The 22394-nt window shown below is 39.3% G+C and overlaps 1 protein-coding gene across 2 annotated transcripts in view; it reads left to right on the top strand.

The window, feature by feature from the left end:
* clu (clusterin) overlaps positions 1-20455 on the top strand; it is a 37348-nt gene extending 16893 nt beyond the window's left edge. For both annotated transcript variants that reach the window (XM_072555224.1, XM_072555234.1), the window contains exons 3-9: positions 2780-2928; positions 5363-5527; positions 7719-8106; positions 11806-11931; positions 14089-14309; positions 17875-18089; positions 20261-20455. In XM_072555224.1, coding sequence (XP_072411325.1) covers positions 2780-2928; positions 5363-5527; positions 7719-8106; positions 11806-11931; positions 14089-14309; positions 17875-18089; positions 20261-20270 — 1274 coding nt within the window. In that variant the 3' untranslated portion in view covers positions 20271-20455. The remainder of the gene's footprint in view (positions 1-2779; positions 2929-5362; positions 5528-7718; positions 8107-11805; positions 11932-14088; positions 14310-17874; positions 18090-20260) is intronic.
* The last annotated feature ends 1939 nt before the right edge of the window (positions 20456-22394 follow it).

The raw sequence follows: 22394 nt of genomic DNA, 5'->3' as shown, positions 1-22394 counted from the left end.
TGGAAGCACTAGCTTTCGGAGCACCGCTCCTTCATCAGGTGGTTGTGGAGGACACAATTGTAAGGCACAGAATTTATAGCAAAAGTTTACAGTGTGATGTAACTGAAATTATACATTGAAAAATACCTTGATTGTTTGTTGAATCTTTCATCTGTTCGCATACCATGATAGTTTCACTTCTTTCATATGTAAATCACAATTTTTTTTTTTAAAAGTTACATTCTCAGGTTAACTGTAACAATTGGTGTTACCCAGATAATTTGTTGAAGGTGTTAGCCCCCTGTGTTCTCTGTCTGTCCCATAATGTTTAGACTGATTCTAATCTTAAAAAGTGAGTTAACAAATTCTTACATGGATACATACAGTTTTTGAGCAAAGTACACTGTAACTCTGCAAGTACAAATTCACCCCACAAACGTATATGTAGATGTGTGCATGTGGGTTTTGTGTGTGTGTGCCTGTCTGCCTATCTGTCTGGGGTGGGGGGTTGTGAGTGTGAGAGAGAGTGTGTGTGTGTGTGTGTGTGTGTGTGTGTGTGTGTGTGTGTGTGTGTGTGTGTGTGTGTGTGTGTAAAGTGGTCTAAGTCTGTGAGAGGATGCATTTGTGAGTGTGTCCATGTGTGTGTCTGTGTATATGTGTGTCCATGTGTGTGGGTGTGTATAGCAGTGCCTGTTGGTGTGTGTATAGTGCAATGGTGGTCACCTGCAGTGTGACATGAACCCAAGGTGTCGGTTAAGCCCTCCCTATGGGTACGGAATTTAGCTATCAGCCTTTGCTCGGCCACTTTTCACAGCTGCCTGTCTCTAAGTCCTCCTTGGAGGATGGTCACTTGAAGGTCCGAGGTCGAATGTCCTGGACCGCTGAAGTGTTCCCCAGCCCGGCTTTCAGGACAACTCCATACAACCCTGTCACGGTAGGCGCTGCAAGACGTGTCAGAGTGTGGACATAGATACCATTACACATGGGGACACCTCCCACCATGTACGTGGCAGGTACTCATGTGATTCAGCCAGCGTTGTCTATCTTATACGTTGTCTATCAATGTTCCTGAGGCATGGACATTGGGGAAACCGAGCAAAGGTTATGGCAACGGATGAATGGGCACCGCAAACAATCAACAGGCAGGAGTATTCCCCTTTCAGTTGGGGAACACTTCAGCGCTCCAGGACATTTGACGTCGGACCTTCGGGTGACCATCCTCCAAGGCAGACTTCAGGACAGGCTGCAGCAAAAAGTGGCAGAGCAGAAGCTGATAGCTAAGTTTTGTACCCATAGGGAGGGACTCAACCGGGACCTTGGGTTCATGTCACACTACAGGTGACCACCATTGCATTATATACGCACACACACGCACTCCTATACACACTCACACATATGGACACACACCCCTACACACACACACACTCCCACATTCAAACATGCATCCTCTCATAGACTTAGACCACTTTACACTCACACACACATATATATACACACTATCTCACAGACACTCACAACCCTCCACCCCAGACAGACAGACAGACAGACAGACAGACACAAAAACCCACATGCACACATATACATATGTTTGTGGGGTGAATTTGTACTTGCAGAGTTACATTGTACTTTGCTCAAAAACTGCATACATTCATGTAAGACTCTGTGAACTCACTTTTTAAATTAGAATCCGTCTAAGCATTATGGCACAGACCGAGAACACAGGGGGCTAACACCTTCAACAAATTATCTGGGTAACACCAATTGTTACAGTTAACTTGAGAGTGTAACATTTTAAAAAGAAGTTTTGTGATTTACATATGAAAGAAGTGAAACTACCATGGTATTTGAACAGATGGAAGACTCAACAAACAATCAAGTACATTTTTCAATGTATAATTTCAGTTACATCACACTGTAAACTTTTGCTATAAATTCAGTGCCTTACAATTGTGTCCTCCACAACCACCTGATGAAGGAGCGGTGCTCCGAAAGCTAATGCTTCCAATTAAACCTGTTGGACTATAACCTGGTGTTGTGTGATTTTTAACTTTGTACACCCCAGTCCAACACCGGCATCTCCAAATCACAAATAAATTTGAGCCATGCTGACTGGTGAGTGACTCAGAAGGACCAGATGACTGTGGACTTAATGAGGTATCTCTAGCCTTGTGCCTGTTTCTGTTGTGGATAATTGAAAAAGATTAATTGTTATAATTAGTCAGCAACCCTGTTTTTATTGCACCATGCAATGACCAGGATGGTCAAAGGTGAACCTGTTGGACTGCATTATTTGTTCATGGATCAATTGCTTCAACAAAATGAGATTACTTGGTGTCTCTGAATAAAAATTACTGAGCTAAACGATAAAGGAAAGTCCCTGTTTTACTCCAAAATTATAAACATATCAAATCTTGGCTGGGATGTTGTTAGAATTTAGCTTCAGACTGAGACCCAAATAAATATTATTCTTGTAGTTGCTAATTGGAAACATTAAACTATGGATCATTTATGATGTCTGAATTAAATTAATTGCAATTGTTTCCCTGATCAAATAGGTCATTGGACAAGTTCATGCATGAAGCACAAATATGTGCAGGCAATGTATTGATTGTTATAAGGTATCTATACACTTACACATTTCTATTGGGGTCACTGGTCATATTCACATAAAGAACAGTAAAAGGAGAAAATTAGTACCAAGGAGGGATAAGCAAGTTGATATCAGTCACGTGAGAAATCACCACCTACAATAAGGAGAAAACTATAAAATTTTTTGCTAACCTTGTGGATATTTTTACAGAACTGTCAATAGAGGGACAAAAGTATCTCAATAAACAGATTGAAAATGCTATCAATGGAGCAAAGACTATGAAATCTATTGCGGATAAAAGTGACCAACAACATCAGGAGTATCTACGACGTTTGGAACAAACCAGCAAACAAAAGGAGGTATTGTGCCCTATTCTACTGATTGCTGTGGTTAAATATTACTTGTGCAATGCATCCAGTTTTAATTCAGTCTGCCTAATGGTAATGTTTCAGCAAAGGGCTGCCTACTGATTTATACCCACCAACGGAAAGTTAAAACCAGATGAGTCAAAAATGATTGTCAGCCATAATTCCAGCCAAGCAAGTTAGAATAAAATTGGAACCAAAGTTGTGTGACTGCAGAGCATTTGTCAGTAAGCATGCAATTGTTTCCTCCCTGGAAGTGGTGTGAGAGGTGGTGTGAAGGCAAAGTAATGCAGTGAGTTAGCTCCAGAGAGTAACTCTCCCCTTTCTCACCATCCCAGTTATGAACTGCTGGGCAACAAGTTCCACCAAGGACTATCTCAACTTGCCAGGAATTGATACTGTTAAGTGATCAATTAATGACTATTTAAAAGCCTTAACACATTTCTGATCATCTGTTTCCCTGGCAGGTCAGAAAGACCTGCCTGCTAGGTGTATTGTGTGGGGTGAGGGTACAGGGAGCTGGTACAGGTCTCCAGTAGCCCCAGTCTGGGAATAGTTGGGGTCATGGATGTGGGGCAAGTGGTGGCCTCTGAATGCCACCCTAAAGTAAATGGCCATATTTCCAAATTTCTTCTATTGGCATTACAGTGGCCAAGAATGAAATTCACAACCATAATTAATACTATTATGTCAGTGTTCCATGCCCACATCTTGTGCTTTTTTCCATTGTTTTTCTCCAAGTGTGGGATGAAATAATTTTCTCAGCCAGCACATTAAGTGTTGATAGGTGAAAAGGGATGGGTATATTGAGCTTATCCCAGTCCCCGACACTAATTACCCAGGTCACCAAAAGCTGCTGGTCCAGTTCCCAAGTCCATCGGTCAAGGTTTACTCCTTGGGAAGATCCTGCAACAATCAAGTAGTTCCTTATCTTCTCAGGGACCTGTATCAGCATTGGTGTGTCATAGCTGTCAAATGCAAGGGAGAAATGGCAAGTCCAAATAACCGAGCCATTCGGGGATCCTGCTGATCACCTTGCTTTAAAAGAGGCAGATGTTTTGTTACCCTCCACACAATGACCCTGGTCTGGAATGCTCAGCACCTCTGAATTAAACTTTGTGACTTTTTTTGTCATTTGGCTCTTTAGATTATAGGAAACATGAATCCAGGAAGTTCCTAATGTGGGGAGAGTTCATTCCCTTGACTCTTTCTGATATTAGAACCATTTTGGGGAAAAATTGCAATTTTTTCCTTCTCTTGACCCCAGTGTAAATTTGGAGCCACTAATTCATTCCTGCCCAGATTTCCATCACTGAGCATCTAAGGCCTGACTTCTGTCTTCAATTGCGTTAGTATAAGCTAAGAGTAAGGGAGTGAGACTAATTGTAAAGTTCTTTCAAGGAGTCAAGACAAGCTGTGTGAAGTAGTAATTTTGTTTTTCTGGTTTGAATGCCCAGTCTGATGGAAAGAGACATCCCCTGTCATTTTTTTTCTTTTTTTTTCTTCTTTTTTTTATTAACCCCCCCCACACTACCACCTGACTGCGGTAGTGCTTATTTTTCCCCAGCACCCATGGTGTGTGTGTGCAGGTGTGAGACACAGTGAAAGACACAAAGTGCATGAATCTTTATTCAATTTCCACCACCAGGAAGATAGGAAAACACCCGAGTGGCCAGTGACAAGCACTGCCCTTCACATGAAAGGGCAATGCTGTGTGATCAAAACAGTGAAGGGGGTTGTCATCTTTTATTTTTTTTTCTTTTAAATTTAACCCCCACACTACCGCCTAAGTGCGGTAGTGCTTATTTTTTCCCCAGCACCCATGGTGTGTGTGTGTGCAGATGTAAAACACAGTGAAGGACACAAAGTGCACGAATCTTTATTCAATTTCCACCACCAGGAAGATATGAAAAACACCCGAGTGGCCAGTGACAAGCACTGCCCTTCACATGAAAGGGCAATGCTGTGTGAGCAAAACAGTGAAGGGGGTTGTCATCTTTTATAATGGTTTTAATTGATATTGGTACATGTGATTTCAGTTGACTTCATTCCAAAAAAAGGACTGTATAATGCAACCTATAAATGAGCAGAAAGTTCCAATGAGGTTTTAATTGAAAAAGTGGTTCATTAGGTAACAATGATGCTTGTCTTGAACTGAGGTTAATGTACATTGTCTGTTTAGTAAAGAGGTATTTAATCTATGTTCAGTTTTTTGTGGAGTTAACCAAAAGTCTTTAATCATTACTTTGACATCACATGCACAAAATTGCCAACGACGCCATCCCTCTTTAGGGCAAATGTGTTAACTTGATACAAAAAGCTGAAAATGCTTAGGCAGTAGAAAATGGTTGTATTTGAGCTTATTATTTACACAAATGCTACAGTATCAAAATTGCTAAATGGCTGTTGGTTTTCTAATGTTAACCAGGAAGCTCTGGTAGCTGCTAAAGATGCTCAGAAAAAGTTGACTAATGCTGAGCAATGTCAATCAAAGGAAGCTCTATGGGAAGACTGTAAGCCATGCTTGAAGCAAACGTGCACTCAGTTTTACTCGAGAGTTTGCAGAAGGGGCTTTGCTATGGTTGAGAAAGATGTAAGTACTGTAATGTTGTAAGACACTTGTAAGATTTTTACAACTTTATAAAATATTTATTGGTGATGTAGTAAATGTTTCGGAACATGGTGGTTTAAAATGTGTGCTGTTTAGTATGATGGTCCAGTTGGCTTCCTTCAAACAATTGCTTGAAGAGGAAATGTGAATCCCTTTATTGATTTTGATTTGACTTTTTCCACTTCATGGAAAATCTATTTGGGGCAGTGACACATACCAATAATAGTATCGGGATGGATTGAGAAGCTGAGTCTCTTTTGACTCCAGGAAAGGAAGCTGACCGGTGGAAAGTTTGGATGGACAGACAAGATCACCAGAAGCAACTAATTATGAGAGGCGCCAATTCAGAATATACTATACCAAAACGTGACGAGAATGGGGAGCTCCCCATCATTGGAAGTGATGGGAAGTGCTTGAAAAGAGTAGTTTAGAGGCACTTGAGACAAGAATATGAGGGAGATGGGAATAAACAGTTACAATGATGGTTTTAAATGTGGAATCTTCACATGGAGAGTAAACAAACTGGCTAAGCAGATTGGTCGGTTTATCTCTGCATACAATTTTGTAGGATATAATGAGGTGATTATAAAGTAACAAAAAATGCAGCTGAATAAAATTGGTTTAAGAATAACAACATTTGATAATAGCAGAGCCTGTAGAGCTTGATTGCACACAGTGTTGGGTGAATGTTCCAGCCCTTGGCAGAATCAAGCAGAAGCAGTGTGAGGCATTCGCTCAAGAAACTGGAATTAGAATTTTTCAGAATTTATTAGAATTTCCCATCCAGGGCCAATGGCAATCTCAGCATGGACAGGCTGAGCATTGATAGAAACAGCAAGAAGTTGAAGCATACTGGAGGCCTGTTTATATTGTAATTCTAACAAATTTCTTTTGGTCAAAGGACATTTTGTTGTGGATGAGGATCAGCAGCCAAACACCCTAGTTTAATTTAAATATACTGAAGGTGGTTGAAACCATGAAATAACTGTCTGCTGTAAAGATCCAAGTGAATGCTAAATGTGACTCAGATTAGTGTCTCACGTTTAGTATCTCCTGATAAAAGAAGAATCCTGAACCTAAGTGCGTAAACTGAAAATAGAAGAAACATAAATTCAGGTTGAATCAGACATCGAAATAGTAACAAAAAAATTTGATATTTTTCAATTAGAACAAAACAGGCATAAAAATGCTGGAGAAACTCAACAGATCTGGCAGCACCTATGGAGAGAGAAACTGTTCAGGTTCATAATCATTCCATTGATATTCCAAAAATTAGCTCTGATGATCTAATTATAGAGATGTCTGAAAGGTTCAGCTCCTATAGTTAATGTCAGAAACACTAATCTTATTTTTTTAAAATAAGGAGCTTCTCCGCTCTTGAAGAGAACAAACCTGAACAATAATAGTCAGTTTTGCTGACATCCCATTTCAAAACTGCATTTTTCCCTGTCTATTTTCTTACCAAATCTTGTCTAACTCACTCAGAATTGCTGAGGTCTAATGTTTTTTGTATAAATGCAAAGTCATCCCAAAGTGTTAGTGGATTGTTGGGCGTCACAAATCTCATGATGATAACTAATAGCCTAGATGTTGAAGTCAAATTCTGCCGTGGCAAACTGCAACAGTGAGTTGATTCAATACAGTGAATTATCCATTATAATCAATTTAAACTCTGTTGTCTATCAGTAGTCAGCAGTAAAAGCAGAAAGAGAAGTGACCTCTGCTTGGAGGAACAATTTTTGAGAATTTAGGTGCTTGAAATGGGTTGTGTGGTGTTTTCTGGTCCACAGGATACCTGTTAGACAAGCCTTGTCTATAAGATTCAGTGGCAACCAACCACTAACCCATCAGTCTGTCTCTATTTAAGATTTATTGCATCGTAATATCCATAATAAAAAAGTGTGAACACTCAGAATTTATCTTTAGTAAGAAATAAATTATTACACCTCGATAAATTGCAATACTTGCTTGCACGTTTTATGAGCTATTAATTTTTTTCTTAAATCTTCTGTGGGTTTGTTAAAACAGCAGTGCTGAGGTAATTGAATAGAACTCCAGATACTTTTAATTAATCATTCCTGCTAATTTGAAATGAGACAGCGATTTTTTTTTTTAAGCATAGGATAGTCTCACCATTCAACTTTGGAATCTCATTACTTATCTTCTTTAACAGGTAGAAAGGTTCTTTAATGACACACCACTGACTTCTGTATGGGTCAATGGGGAAAAATTTGACTCCCTGGTTGAAAAGAATGCAGAGCAGGGTCAACAGTTCGAACACGTTGAAAGACAGTACGAAGACATCGATGAAATGTTCAGAGAAAGCATGAGGGCCTTTGATGGAACAGACAGACTGATTGACCGCCCCTTCGGCCATTTTGGAATTTTCCCAAGGCATTTTTCATTATTCCCAGATTCATCTTTTTCCCCCTTTAGGCATTCCATGTTCGATAGCCATGGGATGCTTTCTTCTTTCTTTGAGATGACTCAGCGGATGTTTGAGAGATTCCACAAAATTATGCACGATGCTGAATTGAATAAAGGAATTTTTCACAATATAGGTAAGAAATATAGATGCAAAGACCAGTGCTGAAGATGACAAAGTCTAAAGAGGTGTAGATGGCTTAAGTTGGTGGGCAAAAGCTAGCAGATGAAAAACAGTGTTGGGAAATAAGAGCTAATGTACTTTGGCAGGATGCATAGGCCTCGTTCCATCTTAAACACGGAGTGTGAGAAGCCATGTAAAAATACTAAAAATTGAAAAAATCAGGTGAGTATCAAAAACATTTTAAACAGAATATTTAATGTTTGGAGAGTGTCATTTTGGCAGGGGATAGAATCAAGCTTTTGTGCTCACTTGACCTAAAATGCACCACTTGCTAAGGTGGCATTTGAATGCATCTCCCCAGGGTATTTAGATCATGTGTTACACTATTGTTATACCGCCATCATCCACATACAGCCTCCCTTAAGAACCGCTGCAGTCATTGAGACTACAGGCAGAGAGATGTAATTGCAGGTCCTGCTCATGTAAACATGTAGTGTCAGCTTCCTGCAGTAATGTTGGTGCTGACCAAACATTCCCAGGAAGAATCAAGCAGGCATCTTTGGGTCAGGTCTAAAATACACTCTACAGAATTCCCAGTACCTGACTTGCTTTTGTAACCTCTGTATTTATGTGGCTTCTCCAGCTCAGTTGCTGGTCAGTAGTCACTTCCAGGATGTCGTTGGTGTGACATTTAGCAATGGTAAGACGGCTGACGCTATAGGGGAGGTGGTTACATTCACCATTGGTGCAGATGGTACTTGTCTTAAACTTGGGTAGTGTGAATGTTACTTACCACTTATTATCCCAAGGCTGAACTTACTGCATAGGAACACTTCAATGTGTGACAAGTTATGAATGGTGCTGAACATTGTTGAATTATTAGCAAACATTATCATTTCTAACCTTGTGATGGAGGGAGGTTATTGCTCAAAAGCAATTGAATGTTTTGAGCCTAAGACTCAACCAATAGGAACTCACGCAGTGATGTCCCAGGACTGAGATGATTGACCTCTATCAATCACAGCCATTTTCCTTTGCGCTTTGACCAGCTGAGAATATTTCCCCATTAAATCAATGTTGCTAGGGTTCCTTGATGTCACACTCCGTCAAATCTGCCTTGATGTTAAGAGAAGCCACTCCCTCCTCTCCTCTGGAGTTTGTATCTTTTTCACCATGTTTGATCCAAGGCTGTAATAAAATCCGGAGCTGTATGTTCATGACAGAACTCAAACTATGTAGCAGTGAGCAAGTTACTGATGTGGAAGTGCCACTTTGATAGCACTATCATTGATTCCATCCATTACTTTGATGTTTGAGAGGAATTGGGGCACTAGTCAGTCAGATTAGGTAGGTTGTACTCCTTGTGAATAGGATATTTGGCTTGCCTTTTGTAAACAGGACACAACTGGGTGTTTTTCCACTTTACTGGGTAGATGTCAGTGTTGTAACTGTACTGGAACAGCTTGGCTAAGGGTGTGGCAAGTTCTGGAGCACAAGTCTTCATTAGCTTTTTCAGGGCCTATAACACCCTGAGACATTTGCCTGGCAGGAGACATTCCTGTGGCAAATGCCTCCTGCAGGATATGGGATTTAATTCTGATGGGCTTCCTAATAATGGCCACAATAGGGTTGCCCCTGGCTTCCTAGCTGTCGGATGGAATCACTGCCACAACCATTAAGTTCTGGCCAATGGTTTCACTGAATAAAGGATTAAAGCAAAATGAGTCATTGTGCAAAGAATCGCAGCTTAAACCTTCTCCACCAGATAAGAAAGTTGTTATAAACCTTCATCAAAATGGAGAGCAGTCAATGCAGATCTCCATAGGGAAAGGCCAATGTTATCGAATTGTTTTGAGAAAATAACAAAGCAGATATTTAAGAATATTGCAGTGGTCAAACTCTGATTTCCAAAAATCCTTTGATCAGCTTTGTGCTTTGACCGGCTGAGAATTTTTCCCCATTAAGTCAATGTTGCTAGGGTTCCTTGATGCCATTGTAGCCTCCTGACTGTTATGAAGTCAGTGAACAAGCAGCAGTGTGGATAATAAACTATGTTAGAGAAAACAGACATTTTAAGAGTTTAAAGGTAGTTTCACAAAAGGATCAGTGGTAGGAACACTTGTTTGACATTTTACATAAATTATTTTAATTCTGGAACTGGAAATACAAGTCCAAAGTGCATAGCTGACTGCAAGCTGGTGTTTAGTTTGTACAGTCAAGAACTGCAACTTCCTTCGGGAAGCATTGCAGAACAGCATGTAATTGACAACAAAATGTTAGAAGGCAGATAAATATGAAATGGCTCATTTTGGGTAGAAGAACACAGAGGGGACATAATCCTTGTAAAGTAAGCATCTAAGACAGGAGGAGAAATGATCTGTGGGTGTAGATGCCTATATGTCACTAAAAGCAGCAATTCATGTTAATAAGGCTTTTTAAAAATATAAAACATACAAAATGTCCATTTATTTGAAGGGATAAGAACTAAAAAAGACAAGTTAAATCTTCTTTTCAGAATTTTTCATTAGTCCACATTTGCGAATCCTGTGAACAACCTGGGCTCTGTGTTGTAACAATGATAATGGAACCGTTTGACAAGAAAAGATTTGCTAAAATTAAACTAAATCTGAAAAGTTGGAACTATCAGGACAGATTGTACAAGCTCGTTCCTCGAGAAAGGGAAAAATTTGAAGAGTGACTTGGTTAGAGTCCTTTCAGGTTTATATATAAGGTTTGATTGGGTGGAGATAGAGAAGGTGTTTTCACTTGGCAGCAGGACCATAACTAGGCACCATATATACAAGATGGTCACTGAAATCCAAAGTGGAAGTCAGGAGAAGCTTTTTGCTCAGGTTGATTTTGAATTGGGAATAAATGACCACAAAGAGTAATTATAACAAAATCAGGGGAAAGCTATTTAAAAAGGAGTAAGAAACAGTTTTATGAAACATAAAAGGCAGCCTGAACTTGGTTAAATAAAAACAGAAAATGCTGGAGAAACTCCAAACATCTGAAAGTATCTGTCAAGAGTGAATCAGTTAATATTTCTAATTCACTGACGTCTTCAGATTCCTGTTGGGTCTGTTGACTAAATGACTGACTGTTTCTATGGTCACCCTGTTATAGAAAGGATATTATTAAGCTAGAGAGGGTTCAGAAGCAATTTACCAAGATGTTGCCGGGAAGGGAAGGTTTGAGTAATAGAAAGGTTTGAGTAATAGAAAGAGGTTGGATAGGGTGGGTCTTTTTGCTGGAGTGTAGGAGGTTGAAGCGTGACCTTGGTTTCTAAAATCAGAGGGGTTTACATAGGGTGAATGGCAGGTGTATTTTCCCTATCGTGGGCAGTTTCAAGTCTAGGGGCCATATGTTGAAGATGAGAGGGGAGAGATTTTTAAGAAAAGCATGAGGAGCAAGTGTTTTTGCACTGTGGTTCGTGTGTGGAATGAGCTGCCATAGGAAGTGGTGGAAGCAGGTACAGTTATAATGTTTAAAATACATTTGGATAAGTACATGAATAAGAAATGTTTGGAGATTTATGGTCTGGATGCAGGCATGTGGTACTGGTTTAGTTTGGGATTATTGTCAGCATGGACTGAGTGGACTGAAGTGTCTGTTTCTGTGCTCTGTAACTCTATGCATTCTGTTAACTCAGATAATTTATTGTTATACCCATTCAACTTTCTTTCTCTTATTTTGCACTTCTTTTCATAAGAATCAAATATGACAAATTCAACAGAAGGAGGGGATCCGTACATCTGCCGTGAAATACGTCGCAACTCTTCTGGGTGCATGAAACTTTCAGATAAGTGTGAAAAATGCAAAGAACTTATGTCCCTAGGTAATTTTAAAGTATTCAAGCAATTAAATCATAAAAGAAAATGAAGCTAACAAAATTCCAATATATATGCTTTATATTTGTGGTTGAGGCCATTTATTTGTTTTGTTATCTTTAAGAAGTTTTCAGGCATTTTAAAAACATGCAATGTTAATATTAGCTCTTGCTTAGTGACATACCTTTGGCTGAAGTGTCTCGACCTCTGATTTAGGGGGTGTTAACCAGGCTGTGACTTTGATGTATTATGGAGCAAGTTATGCGTTGCTTTTGTGGATGGAGAAGATCCCATGGCATTCTTTTGAAGACAACCAAGGAAACTTTCTTTGTTTACTGGCTATTATTTATCCATCATCACTGTCAAAATCATTAAAACAAACTGTTTATCATTATCTGTAGCCATATAATGCATCTTTTTCCTTTCTCATTTGGCTGCCTTCTGTATTATTTTTAATTAAATTCTACTTGAGAAAGACAAAGAAATTGGCAGGGTGGTGCCTCACACATTAAGAATTAGGTGGAGCTGAAGGAAAAGATAATTGCTTAATCCAAAATTATATAACTGCTAAATTATTGGTAGTTCCTCCTTGTCTGTTTCTGTCTGTGTAATGGGTGTGATTTGAATTCCAAACAATTAGGCAGGTCCATCCATTTTAAGTTGGGGGAGGAAAGAAAATGATGTGAGAATTTAAGATCTCTAATAAACTGAATCATAACTTTGAAATATAGTTTAGTTATTTTTTTCAAGTGTCTGAATCAGAAACCATGATGTGGGGTGATAATTACACATCACATCTTGGACCTTTTTTCTATCTCCTCCCAGGAGACCATTCTTCACAATGAGTAGCTAAACCCTGCTCTGAGGAGAAATTTATTTCTAAAATACTAGCTGCAAGCCAGACTGAATGAATTAATGCTGCATTGCTAGTTTTCCTACATTCAGCTAGATATTGTTTCAATGTAATTTTGAACATGTTTTGTGATAATTCAACTTTAATTCTGATGTTAAATGTGACAGTCTATGTACTGTACAGTGGAATGGAATGAGCAAACATGCTGTCCTAGCCAACTGCCACATTCTGTGAAAGAACTTTTTGTTTTAAATTTGAAGTGTGAAATTCAGGGAATTTAAATTTGTGTAAATGGACATGATCAAGCCCCTGTGCCATTAGTTGGGCCTTGCATGCATTGTTCAATTTATCATAGATCCATTTAAGGCACTGCCCAGAATTTTCTGTCCCTTATGAGTTACTATAGTGTACTGCTGTATTGTTGAGTTTTCAGCTTTTGATTAAGTCACTAAAATTTTTATCTCGAATTCACATTAAAATATGCTTTGAGATCCCCCTGTCCTCCTTCAATCAATGGCTTAGCTGGCATTTATCCATCAACAAATCTAGGTTAATTTTTTTGCTATTGGTGGAATCTTACTGTGTGCAAATTCTGTTATATTTGCCAATACACAAATTTAATACCTTCAACATGAAAAGTGCTGCACCAAAATGTTTTAAATTGATAAATCCATTATGAACAATTCATTCCCATTCAAAGATATTACTACTCATGTATGTGAATAAACTAAAGTAATATGTTGGAACACAAATGAAAAATGAAAGCTAAAATGATTTAACATTTTTTAGGCAGTTGAATTGAATAGTTTGGAGATATTTTAAAGTGCTACTGGCTGGGCATGATGTGGGAAAAAAAGAATATGGGGTCATGCTGACAGTTAAGAAGAAAAGGAAGTTTTAAAAAATGGATAAAAATGAATTGATTCAAACCCCGAGAAACAACATAAACAAATAGAAAATTTTCCTACAAATTATGATTCTCATTCACTTACACTTGTTAAAAATGTTTTATTTAGTTAAGGGTAGTTCTAACCATCGTATTTCAAAGCCCCTGTAATTAGAAACCATGAAATTATTTAAAATTTGTTTGAAAGATGACTCACACCATGGAATAAGCTTTAAAGTTGCTCATTATATTTTTGGCCATATGCTCATAAAGTTTCTTCACCTGCTAACACACTGCCAGTTTGCAAATTGGATATTAAAGTAGAATTGTGAACAGTAACCCATCTATTAATAATAAGCAGCATGACGTTAATTTAATGACTGGAATTTTTTCAATGACTCATCTGTTTTTCTTTTTGTGTTTCAGAGTGTTTTGATGTGGATCATAAACCCTTGCGAAAGGCATTTGAAGAGGCTCTCTCCATGGCAGAACATTTTACAAAGAAATATGATAATCTAATGAAAGAATTTCAGCAGAAGATGGAAAATGGCACCAAGGAGTTAGAGAAACTGAACAAACAGTTTGGATGGGTGTCTAAGCTGGCAAATTATACACGGAGCCCTGATGGATCTTTTCATGTTAAGGCTGTGAGTTTAAAGAACACCTGCAAATCTTGGAGGCCGCTCAGTTTTCAACACTCGGAAAAACTGATTGTATAACAAAACAGCAACATGTTTTAAACAAAATGATAGTTTTACTGATACCCAAATACAGGAACAAAATGTGGACTGAAGAGCCATATGTGATACAGCCCAGAGCCCAGACTTCTTGCTTTGCTTTGTTAATAATTCCCTCAATGAGACAGTTTGAAGTCATTGACATGCAGCTTACATTGAAGTTATTTACATGCAGCAGAAGCTGAACAACATCCAGTTTGATTAATAAATGGCAACTAAGAATCAGGAGAAAGTGAAGACTGCAGATGCTGGAGGTCAGAGTCGCGAGTGTGGTGCTGGAAAAGCACAGCAGTTCAGGCAGCATCCGAGGAGCAGTAGAATTGACGTTTTGGGCATAAGCCCTTGAATCAGGGCTTATGCCTGAAACATCGATTCTCTTGCTCTTCGAATACTGCCTGACGTGTGCCTTTCCAGCACCACACTCTCACAACTAGCAATCATGCCACATAAGTGAAAAGTGATTATCTCCAACAAGAGGAAGTCTACCCGCCACCTCATGACATTCAACACCATTATAAGGCAGTTGAAACTTCCAGTTGGCAATTACTTTCTCTGGAATCCCCTCAGAGGGTCCCCATCTCTTGCATTTGAGACACTGATTCTGACTGGTTCCAACTGATTTGGCTTAATCGTTGCCTTGGAAAAAGTAGAGAAATTCAAACTTACTGTGATTTCTGGGGAATAATTAAACTGAATGCTCCTCCACATCCCACACTGACCATTGACCTTCTCATTCCCAATAGACCAATTGGACTTGACAGTCACCACCTCCTCTTCCCCAACAAACCCCACCCCCACCAATTACTCTGGCCCCAAACATCCCACCTTTTATTTACCTGCTGTCAGACCTTCTTACTTTCCTCACTCATTCACTAGAAATTATTAAATCATATTGGATGTTAAAAGAGATGAGAAAAGCTAATTAAGTAATTGAAAATTCTGAGCCAAAACATTCTTCTCCTCTGTTTCCTTGCAATGGCCTGCACATCCACTTGTAAACTTTTACAGTAGCCTAGCAAACCATCCCAAACAGCTGCCAAACAGTGAACTCACTTTGTCAAATACACTCTGATTTATCCATTCCTCCATTCTACTGTTATAGTCCTTGGCTTTTTTTTTTGTTTTTAAGACTGTAGTCATCATCGATCACTTAATAGTGTTATATAACAGAATTAGAATTTAATTTTGATAACTTATTTGGACCAAATGTATCAGATTTCTAGTACCATTTTAATAAGAAAGTTTCCTTTGGCCCTGAACATCTTGACTCTAATTTGCAGGTTATGTCCGTATGTTCTGTACTCTCCCAGCAGAAGAAATAGTTTCTGTCTATCTCCCTTTCAAGTCCATTGATCATCCTAAGTGCTTCAATATACTTTAAGGGAACAATGGCTTAGGTGATGCAACCTGTCAACCCTAAGTTTGTGCTTCCTAAAGCCTGTGATGCAGAAGTCAAATGGTCTGATAGATGTCATCTTAACTTAGCATCTTTGCTATTTAGTACTTTCCTTTATTCAAGGCTCTCTGTACCATACCAGCTAGGGTATATGTTCATTGATTGGGGTAGGAGGGCATTGATTTTAACACAATCCCCTTTGCACGTCAGTTTTATGCCTGCACTGAGAAAGCATTACAACTGCCAGCCTCTTCAGAAATACAACTCCTGTTTGTTAACATGGTTGCATGTTGGGAATTTATTTGCATGCTATTTAAAATAGTGCAGTGGGAATAACCAAATACAGGTAGCTTTCCTGTTACACTGTAGTTGCATTCTAGTGAAACCTCATTTAATACAAAAGCACTTAATAAAAACAATGGGGCCTATGTGAAAAGTGGGGTTAGGGGACAGACCAGCAAAAAAAAATCATTCTCAATTGCTCAAAAATCACCCAAAAATTACTAATGCAAAGTATAGCACAGCCTGAGTGAAGGTTGAAATCATATTTACTAATCAAAAAAAGTAAATTTAACACAAAGCAGCTTTCTTAATTTTTTTAAATGTACTATCAGCAGCTGAAATTGGTGCTGTCATAACACATGCGCAGAACTGTGCTTAGACTGTGGCACATGTGCAGAACGGCACAGAAACCAGCACCATCGCTATATATGCATGGACACCAGTGTATGCTCAGAATGGTAAGAACACCGGCACATGTGCAAAATGGTGCGGAGCTTTCGGTGTGCACCGGCGCACACGCAGAACAACCCGTGCAAACCATTCCCCCACTGGAATCACGCTGTTGCCAGTGGACGTAAGCGTTGTCCAAAACGCCGTTCCCTAAATTCTTCAACGACGTTATTTTGCTGCCAAAATGCACATTATTCCAGAACCACCTGTACTGTTTCATTTTCCTTTTTATTTTTTGCAAATGCATGTGAATGCAAATAATTATCCTCTGAGTATGTCATCTAGGTTTAAAATTGACATAATGGTTAAAACTGTAGCAGTAACATGACTAAAACTGTGTGTTGCTTTGGTTTGCCATTATGACAATGTAGTTGAAACTTGCATTTGTACATGGGAAATAATCTTCCTCCAGTCCAGCTGAAACAGTCCTCTCCACATCACCACATCAGCTTTTTTGCTATGTCTATTTTACTCATTCTTTCTGTCTTTCTTTTTTCATTCACTGTCTTTGGAACCTTTTAATTAGGTTTGGACCAAAACTCTGTGTTGGTTACTGTCCTGGAGCTGAACTGTAGCTGGAAAGTAGGAAACTGGTGACAGCTGTTTCTCGGCCCCCAGCTCAAACCTGCCTTTCGGAGAAACAGTCACTCGCTGTAATGTTGATATTGGGGGGATGGAGGAGTTGATGCCTCTTTAATTGGCCTGGAGATTGGCTGGTTAGTGGGCTGTCAAAGCTGGGAGCCAATTAGAAATTTTCCAACTTTTAAAACAAGCAGGAATCTGTAATAGTGGGTGACACTCTCATCTTTGAATCCTGCAGCAGGCTAACACACTATCGCCTGATGAAGGAGCATCGCTCCGAAAGCTAGTGTGCTTCCAATTAAACCTGTTGGACTATAATCTGGTGTTGTGATTTTTAACTTTGTACACCCCAGTCCAACACCAACATCTCCAAATCATGACACTTTCATAGGGCAGTTATAACTACTCATGCACCCATGCAGAGAGGATGTTTGGCCAATTGCCTGGAGCACTGGACCTCAAAGGAGGCAACGTTATGGCACTTAAGCTGGCACATGCCACCTGTAGGATCTTAGAAGTGCCTCATCCGCTCTGCAAAATGGCACCAAGGCTGTAACTGTTTTGGTACAGCCATTTTAATTCCCTCGTCCTTTAAAGTTGAGGAAATGCACTGTCTGATATTGCACCAGTAGTCAACACATGGTAACAAGCAGAAATCAATGGATGGATGAAATAAGACAGAAAAAGTTCCTGAATTGAACTTATCCCTTTCTGTTTGCACCAACACAGTGGAACTGACTTGTCTCATTCTCCCTCTTCTTCCAGATAATGTCAAGGTCCCCGAATGAGAGTCCATCCAAAGATCCCAGCACCACAGTTACTGTCCAGATCTTTGATTCGCCTCCATTGACTTTCATGGTTCCAGGACAGCAGAACTGGGACGATCCGGAGTTTGCCGAAATGCTGGCTCAGCAAGCGTTAAAGCATTACAATGAGAATAAAATATTACAAGGTCTGCCAGACCATAAACTAGAGACCATGTGAGTAGCACTGCTACTTAGAAGTGGCACGTTCATCTTGTATATTTAAGAAAAAAATGTATTTTATGGAAGTGTGGTTAATATTTTGGTGAGTGCCAAAACCAGTTGCCTGTCCAATTACTTGAAAAACCAAAGAGCCTTTATACTGACCAGCATTGACAGCTGGGTGGCATGGGCAGGCATACCTGAACAGAGGTGTGGGTTGGGACCACCTAATTCAGGGCTTGCAGTGTGCACACTCACTGGCTGCCCAACAGAACCTGTCCCTCTGCTTCCCACCAACCAACACCCCCTCCCGCACCCGCAATAAAGGATCTCTTCCTACCCTAAAACCTCAGGCCTTCATCTTCCCATTACCTTCACTGAGTCGCTTCTTGCAGTCGGTGTTATTGAAAGTGACTTTTGTTTGGTTTGGCAGGAGAATTCCCACTGTTCACTTTTTGTTTAGATGTTTCAGTGTTTTGGCGACAAAGCAGATTTTCAAGGAACATGTCCGCTTTCAGATGGCTCCCCTGCCCCACCCCTTAAAATCCAGCCTTCTGGATTTGCCAGTAACAGAATATGACACCATTTCATACTTGATGGATTTTGTATGACAGCTATGCCACACTAAGAACAGAGTAGAATGATCAATCTTGTTTCCTCAGTCATAAACTTCATATGGGTCACCTGGTAGAGGCAAATTATTTTATTGCTGTTGGCTAGCAAGAAACGCTGTCTCTCCTTTAGTTCACGGAGGAACTAATTGGAGCAGTATGGAAGCTGAATGAACAATAGACTGTCGTCTACTAAATTGTTTAGCCTAATTGCCTTAGCCTAAGCCATCATGGATACCCAGTGAGATTTACTGACCCAGAAATTGAACTCTGAATGTTTTCCAATTTCAGTCGACAATTGTAGATAACTTGGAACTCACTGCTAATGATTGTCATTTCTTTGTTTGAGACCACTTTAATCTCCCAACTGCTCTACAAATTTGGGGTAACCAGCAAACACAATGGTTTTTGTATAAATCTTTTCCATGCTGGCTATCCAAAGTCCTCCAAACTCCATTTTAAATGGAACTTGAGCACAGCATCCTGACTGATGCTTAAACCACGACATTTGAAACAAATGGAAGCTAGTCTGCTCAAAACAAGCACAAACTTTATTTCATTTGGATTTTTTTGCTGGTTATAAGCTTCCTTCTGCCTTTTTCACTGTAGTGCTCATTGTCAATTAGTATTCCTCACTCTTTACTAGTAGGAGCTGAATAACTTACTATAATGTTTAAAGGGTCTTTTGAGGGCTTTACAAAAGAGAATAGAGTTCACATTAGTAAGTGACTTTTGTGGGAAGTGAATGAATTTCATTTATTCATTCTGCTGGTTACCTAAAGCTGAAACTGTGATGTCCAATCAGGATCACTTCACTAACTCCAAACCCTTTTTTTTGTAAACGTACCTACATCTGTACGTTGGATGTGCAGGTTTTGGTCGTTCACATGCTGAGCGATTTACTTTCATCATTATGGCAATGAGATCCAACTGGCCAAATTCATTAAGCATCACAATGATCCTTCCAGGCATGCAACAAGCCTTGCTCCCACTAGGGGACTTGGCTAAAGATTGAGGTTTTTACTTTCTACTGGCCTCAATCCTTTCATAATTACATGCTTCTCTTTTGTAATAGTAAATTGGTTATACAGCATGCATGGCTAATCTACAAATATGTCTATGCAACTGAAACAAAATTCATAATTGATGCATTATATTCTCTCCCAAAACAAGTACATTTTCTCAGATATGAATTACCACAGGCATTCTGAGGTGTGATTTGTAGAAGCCCTACCTCAATGAATGGTTAATATTCAGTAGTGTTCAGTGCCAAGGAGAATACTTAAGACTCTTATACCACAGCGGTTTTCATTTGCTCATGTCTCTTCAAACATCTTAGCACAAATCTGCACAAGGAGATTGGGTAAACTGGCTTTTTAAAAAAATCTAGCATGTTCAGTGTTCAAATGTGATTATTCTCTCAAATTTGGTAGAATATTTAACGTTAGACTTGGCGACTTAAACATTTTAAGTATTGGAGCAAAGGTAAAAAATGCAGATTCTGGAAATATTTTATTTTTTTAAATATTCAATATTAAATCTTTAAACATTTGTCAATCTTTTCCTTTTTTACAGAGAAGCATGAAGGGAGCAAGATCTCGCTTTATCTGCTTTAAAGACTACTTCCATAAACCTTTATTGCTATAGCAAATAGGTTTACAGCACAAAGCTACTGAAAATCTCTGCACTAATATGTTGCTGACATACTGCACTTTGCTTAAAATCCTTCAACATGAACTACTAAATAAATGCTATTGTATGCAAAAGAAATATCGACTACATTGACTTTTAAATGTAACACCATCACCCAGGATTTGGTAATTAACCCAGGTGCTGTTTGCTTCATGTACATTCATCACATTTCCATCTGTAAAGAAATGCATCACCTGAGAGGGAATTAGTTTATCTCCATTAGCTGGATTGTTGGTTCACAGAGCAGTGTGGGTGCAATTCCAGTCACCAGTTTGAGGTTACCATGAAGGACTCCTTCTCAACCTCTTCCCTTGCCTGAGATTCGGTGACCCTCTGGTTAAATCACCACCAGTTCCTTCTCTGTAATGACCGAGCAGCCCCTATGGTCTGGTAGGACTGTGGTGAGTTGAGTGTGGTGCTGAAAAGGCACTTCCTCAGGAAGGGCTTATGCCCAAAATGTTGATTTTTTAATTTCCCTACTGTGCTTTTCCAGCACCACATTCTCGACTCTGATCTGCAGCAGCTGCAGTCCCCACTTTCCCCTAAGACGATGGTGACACAACACACAGCATCACTGAGATTTGGCAATTTCCTCTTAAACGTTCTGCCGAGGTAACTGCAAGGAGCAGAGAGGAAGAATCGGCATGAGAGGAGCAATACCAAGATTTTCGTGACTGCTTGGTGGAGTAAACATTTTTCTTCTTCTTGACATAATGAGGTAGTGAAGTGAATTTGGAAAAGTTGTGTTAAGTAAAGCAGCTGAGGGAAAGGAGTCTTTTCAAAGACCTGGGGAAGAAATGGATGTTGCTGATGCTCTATGCTTAGTTTTCATACCAGCCTCAACAAGTTTTGCCAATGTAAAAATCTTAAGATGTAACGTGCATATAAAATCTTCTCAACAAAATTTCTATCTATTGTATAGACCATATGAATAGAACTGGATGAGGGCAATTTCATTCATAGAGCCAATGACAGAGGTGAGATCTCAGTGGAGATCTGCTAAGGATTTCGATGGTTTAACACAATCATATAGGGTGCAACTGGTGATTTTTTATTGAAGAGGAGTTCTTAAGATTCTTGAGGAGATATACATTACAACAGGAAAGGAACCCACTTTATAATACCAGCCAGCATGAGGATCAGGAAGAGGAGTTCGGTCACGGTCATTCAGTGAGAATAGAGTCAAATTTGTGGTGGCTGAGTCTCTTGACACTTTCATGAGTAATGAGAACAGGATTAATGGTGGACTGACCCAATATTTGACTTCAACCACATCACTGTAGAACAGATCAGGTGCTTCACTGGAAGTGCACATAATCATACAGCACGGAAACAGACCATTTGGCCCAACCAGTCTATGCCAAACAGCACTACCCAAGACCCTACTATTAATTGTATAAACTGTACCATGTTTTGTTTTGTTTTCAAATCTTAAACAGATTAACATATTGTGGGACAAGATTTTTTTCTAGTACGATTACACATTAAAAGTAAAGTTTAAAGTTTTTTTAACATCACTGTCTTTGTTTAAACAAAAACACGGGTAATTTTGGACCACAAATTCAAATTGTTTAGTACCACATTGATTTACAAATCAGAGCCTGTATTTGAATACTGGAACAATTGGATGAACAAATACAAGAACTGGGAAATCGTCAGGATATACCAGGAGTTTGGAAGATGAAGTCACTGCGTCGAACAGACTGATTTCACTTCCTCTTTGGTCCCTTTGACTAAAATTCTTTGGCGTATTACAGCACACCTTTCCAAAAACCTAAATAACTAATCTGAAATGTCACTTTAATACAAGGGAGCCATGTCAGGCCTGGCAATGCATGGGTTCCTTAGTTAGAAGTTACACAATTTACGAAGCTTGTGGTTGCCTTGAGCAGTTCAGCTAAATTGTTGAAGTGAAGGCCAATTTTAGTCAAGAACATACAGGATAAAATTGCTCAGAGGAAGTATTGGCTGGCAAGTCTTAGACTTTTACCAGTTATGTCCCACTAGTTAAAAGGAT

The sequence above is a fragment of the Chiloscyllium punctatum genome, chromosome 3 (genome assembly GCF_047496795.1).
Source record: "Chiloscyllium punctatum isolate Juve2018m chromosome 3, sChiPun1.3, whole genome shotgun sequence".
Taxonomy (NCBI): Eukaryota; Metazoa; Chordata; class Chondrichthyes; order Orectolobiformes; family Hemiscylliidae; genus Chiloscyllium; species Chiloscyllium punctatum.
The sequence above is the reverse complement of the archived record's forward strand: the minus strand, read 5'-3'. Positions and strand labels throughout refer to the sequence as shown.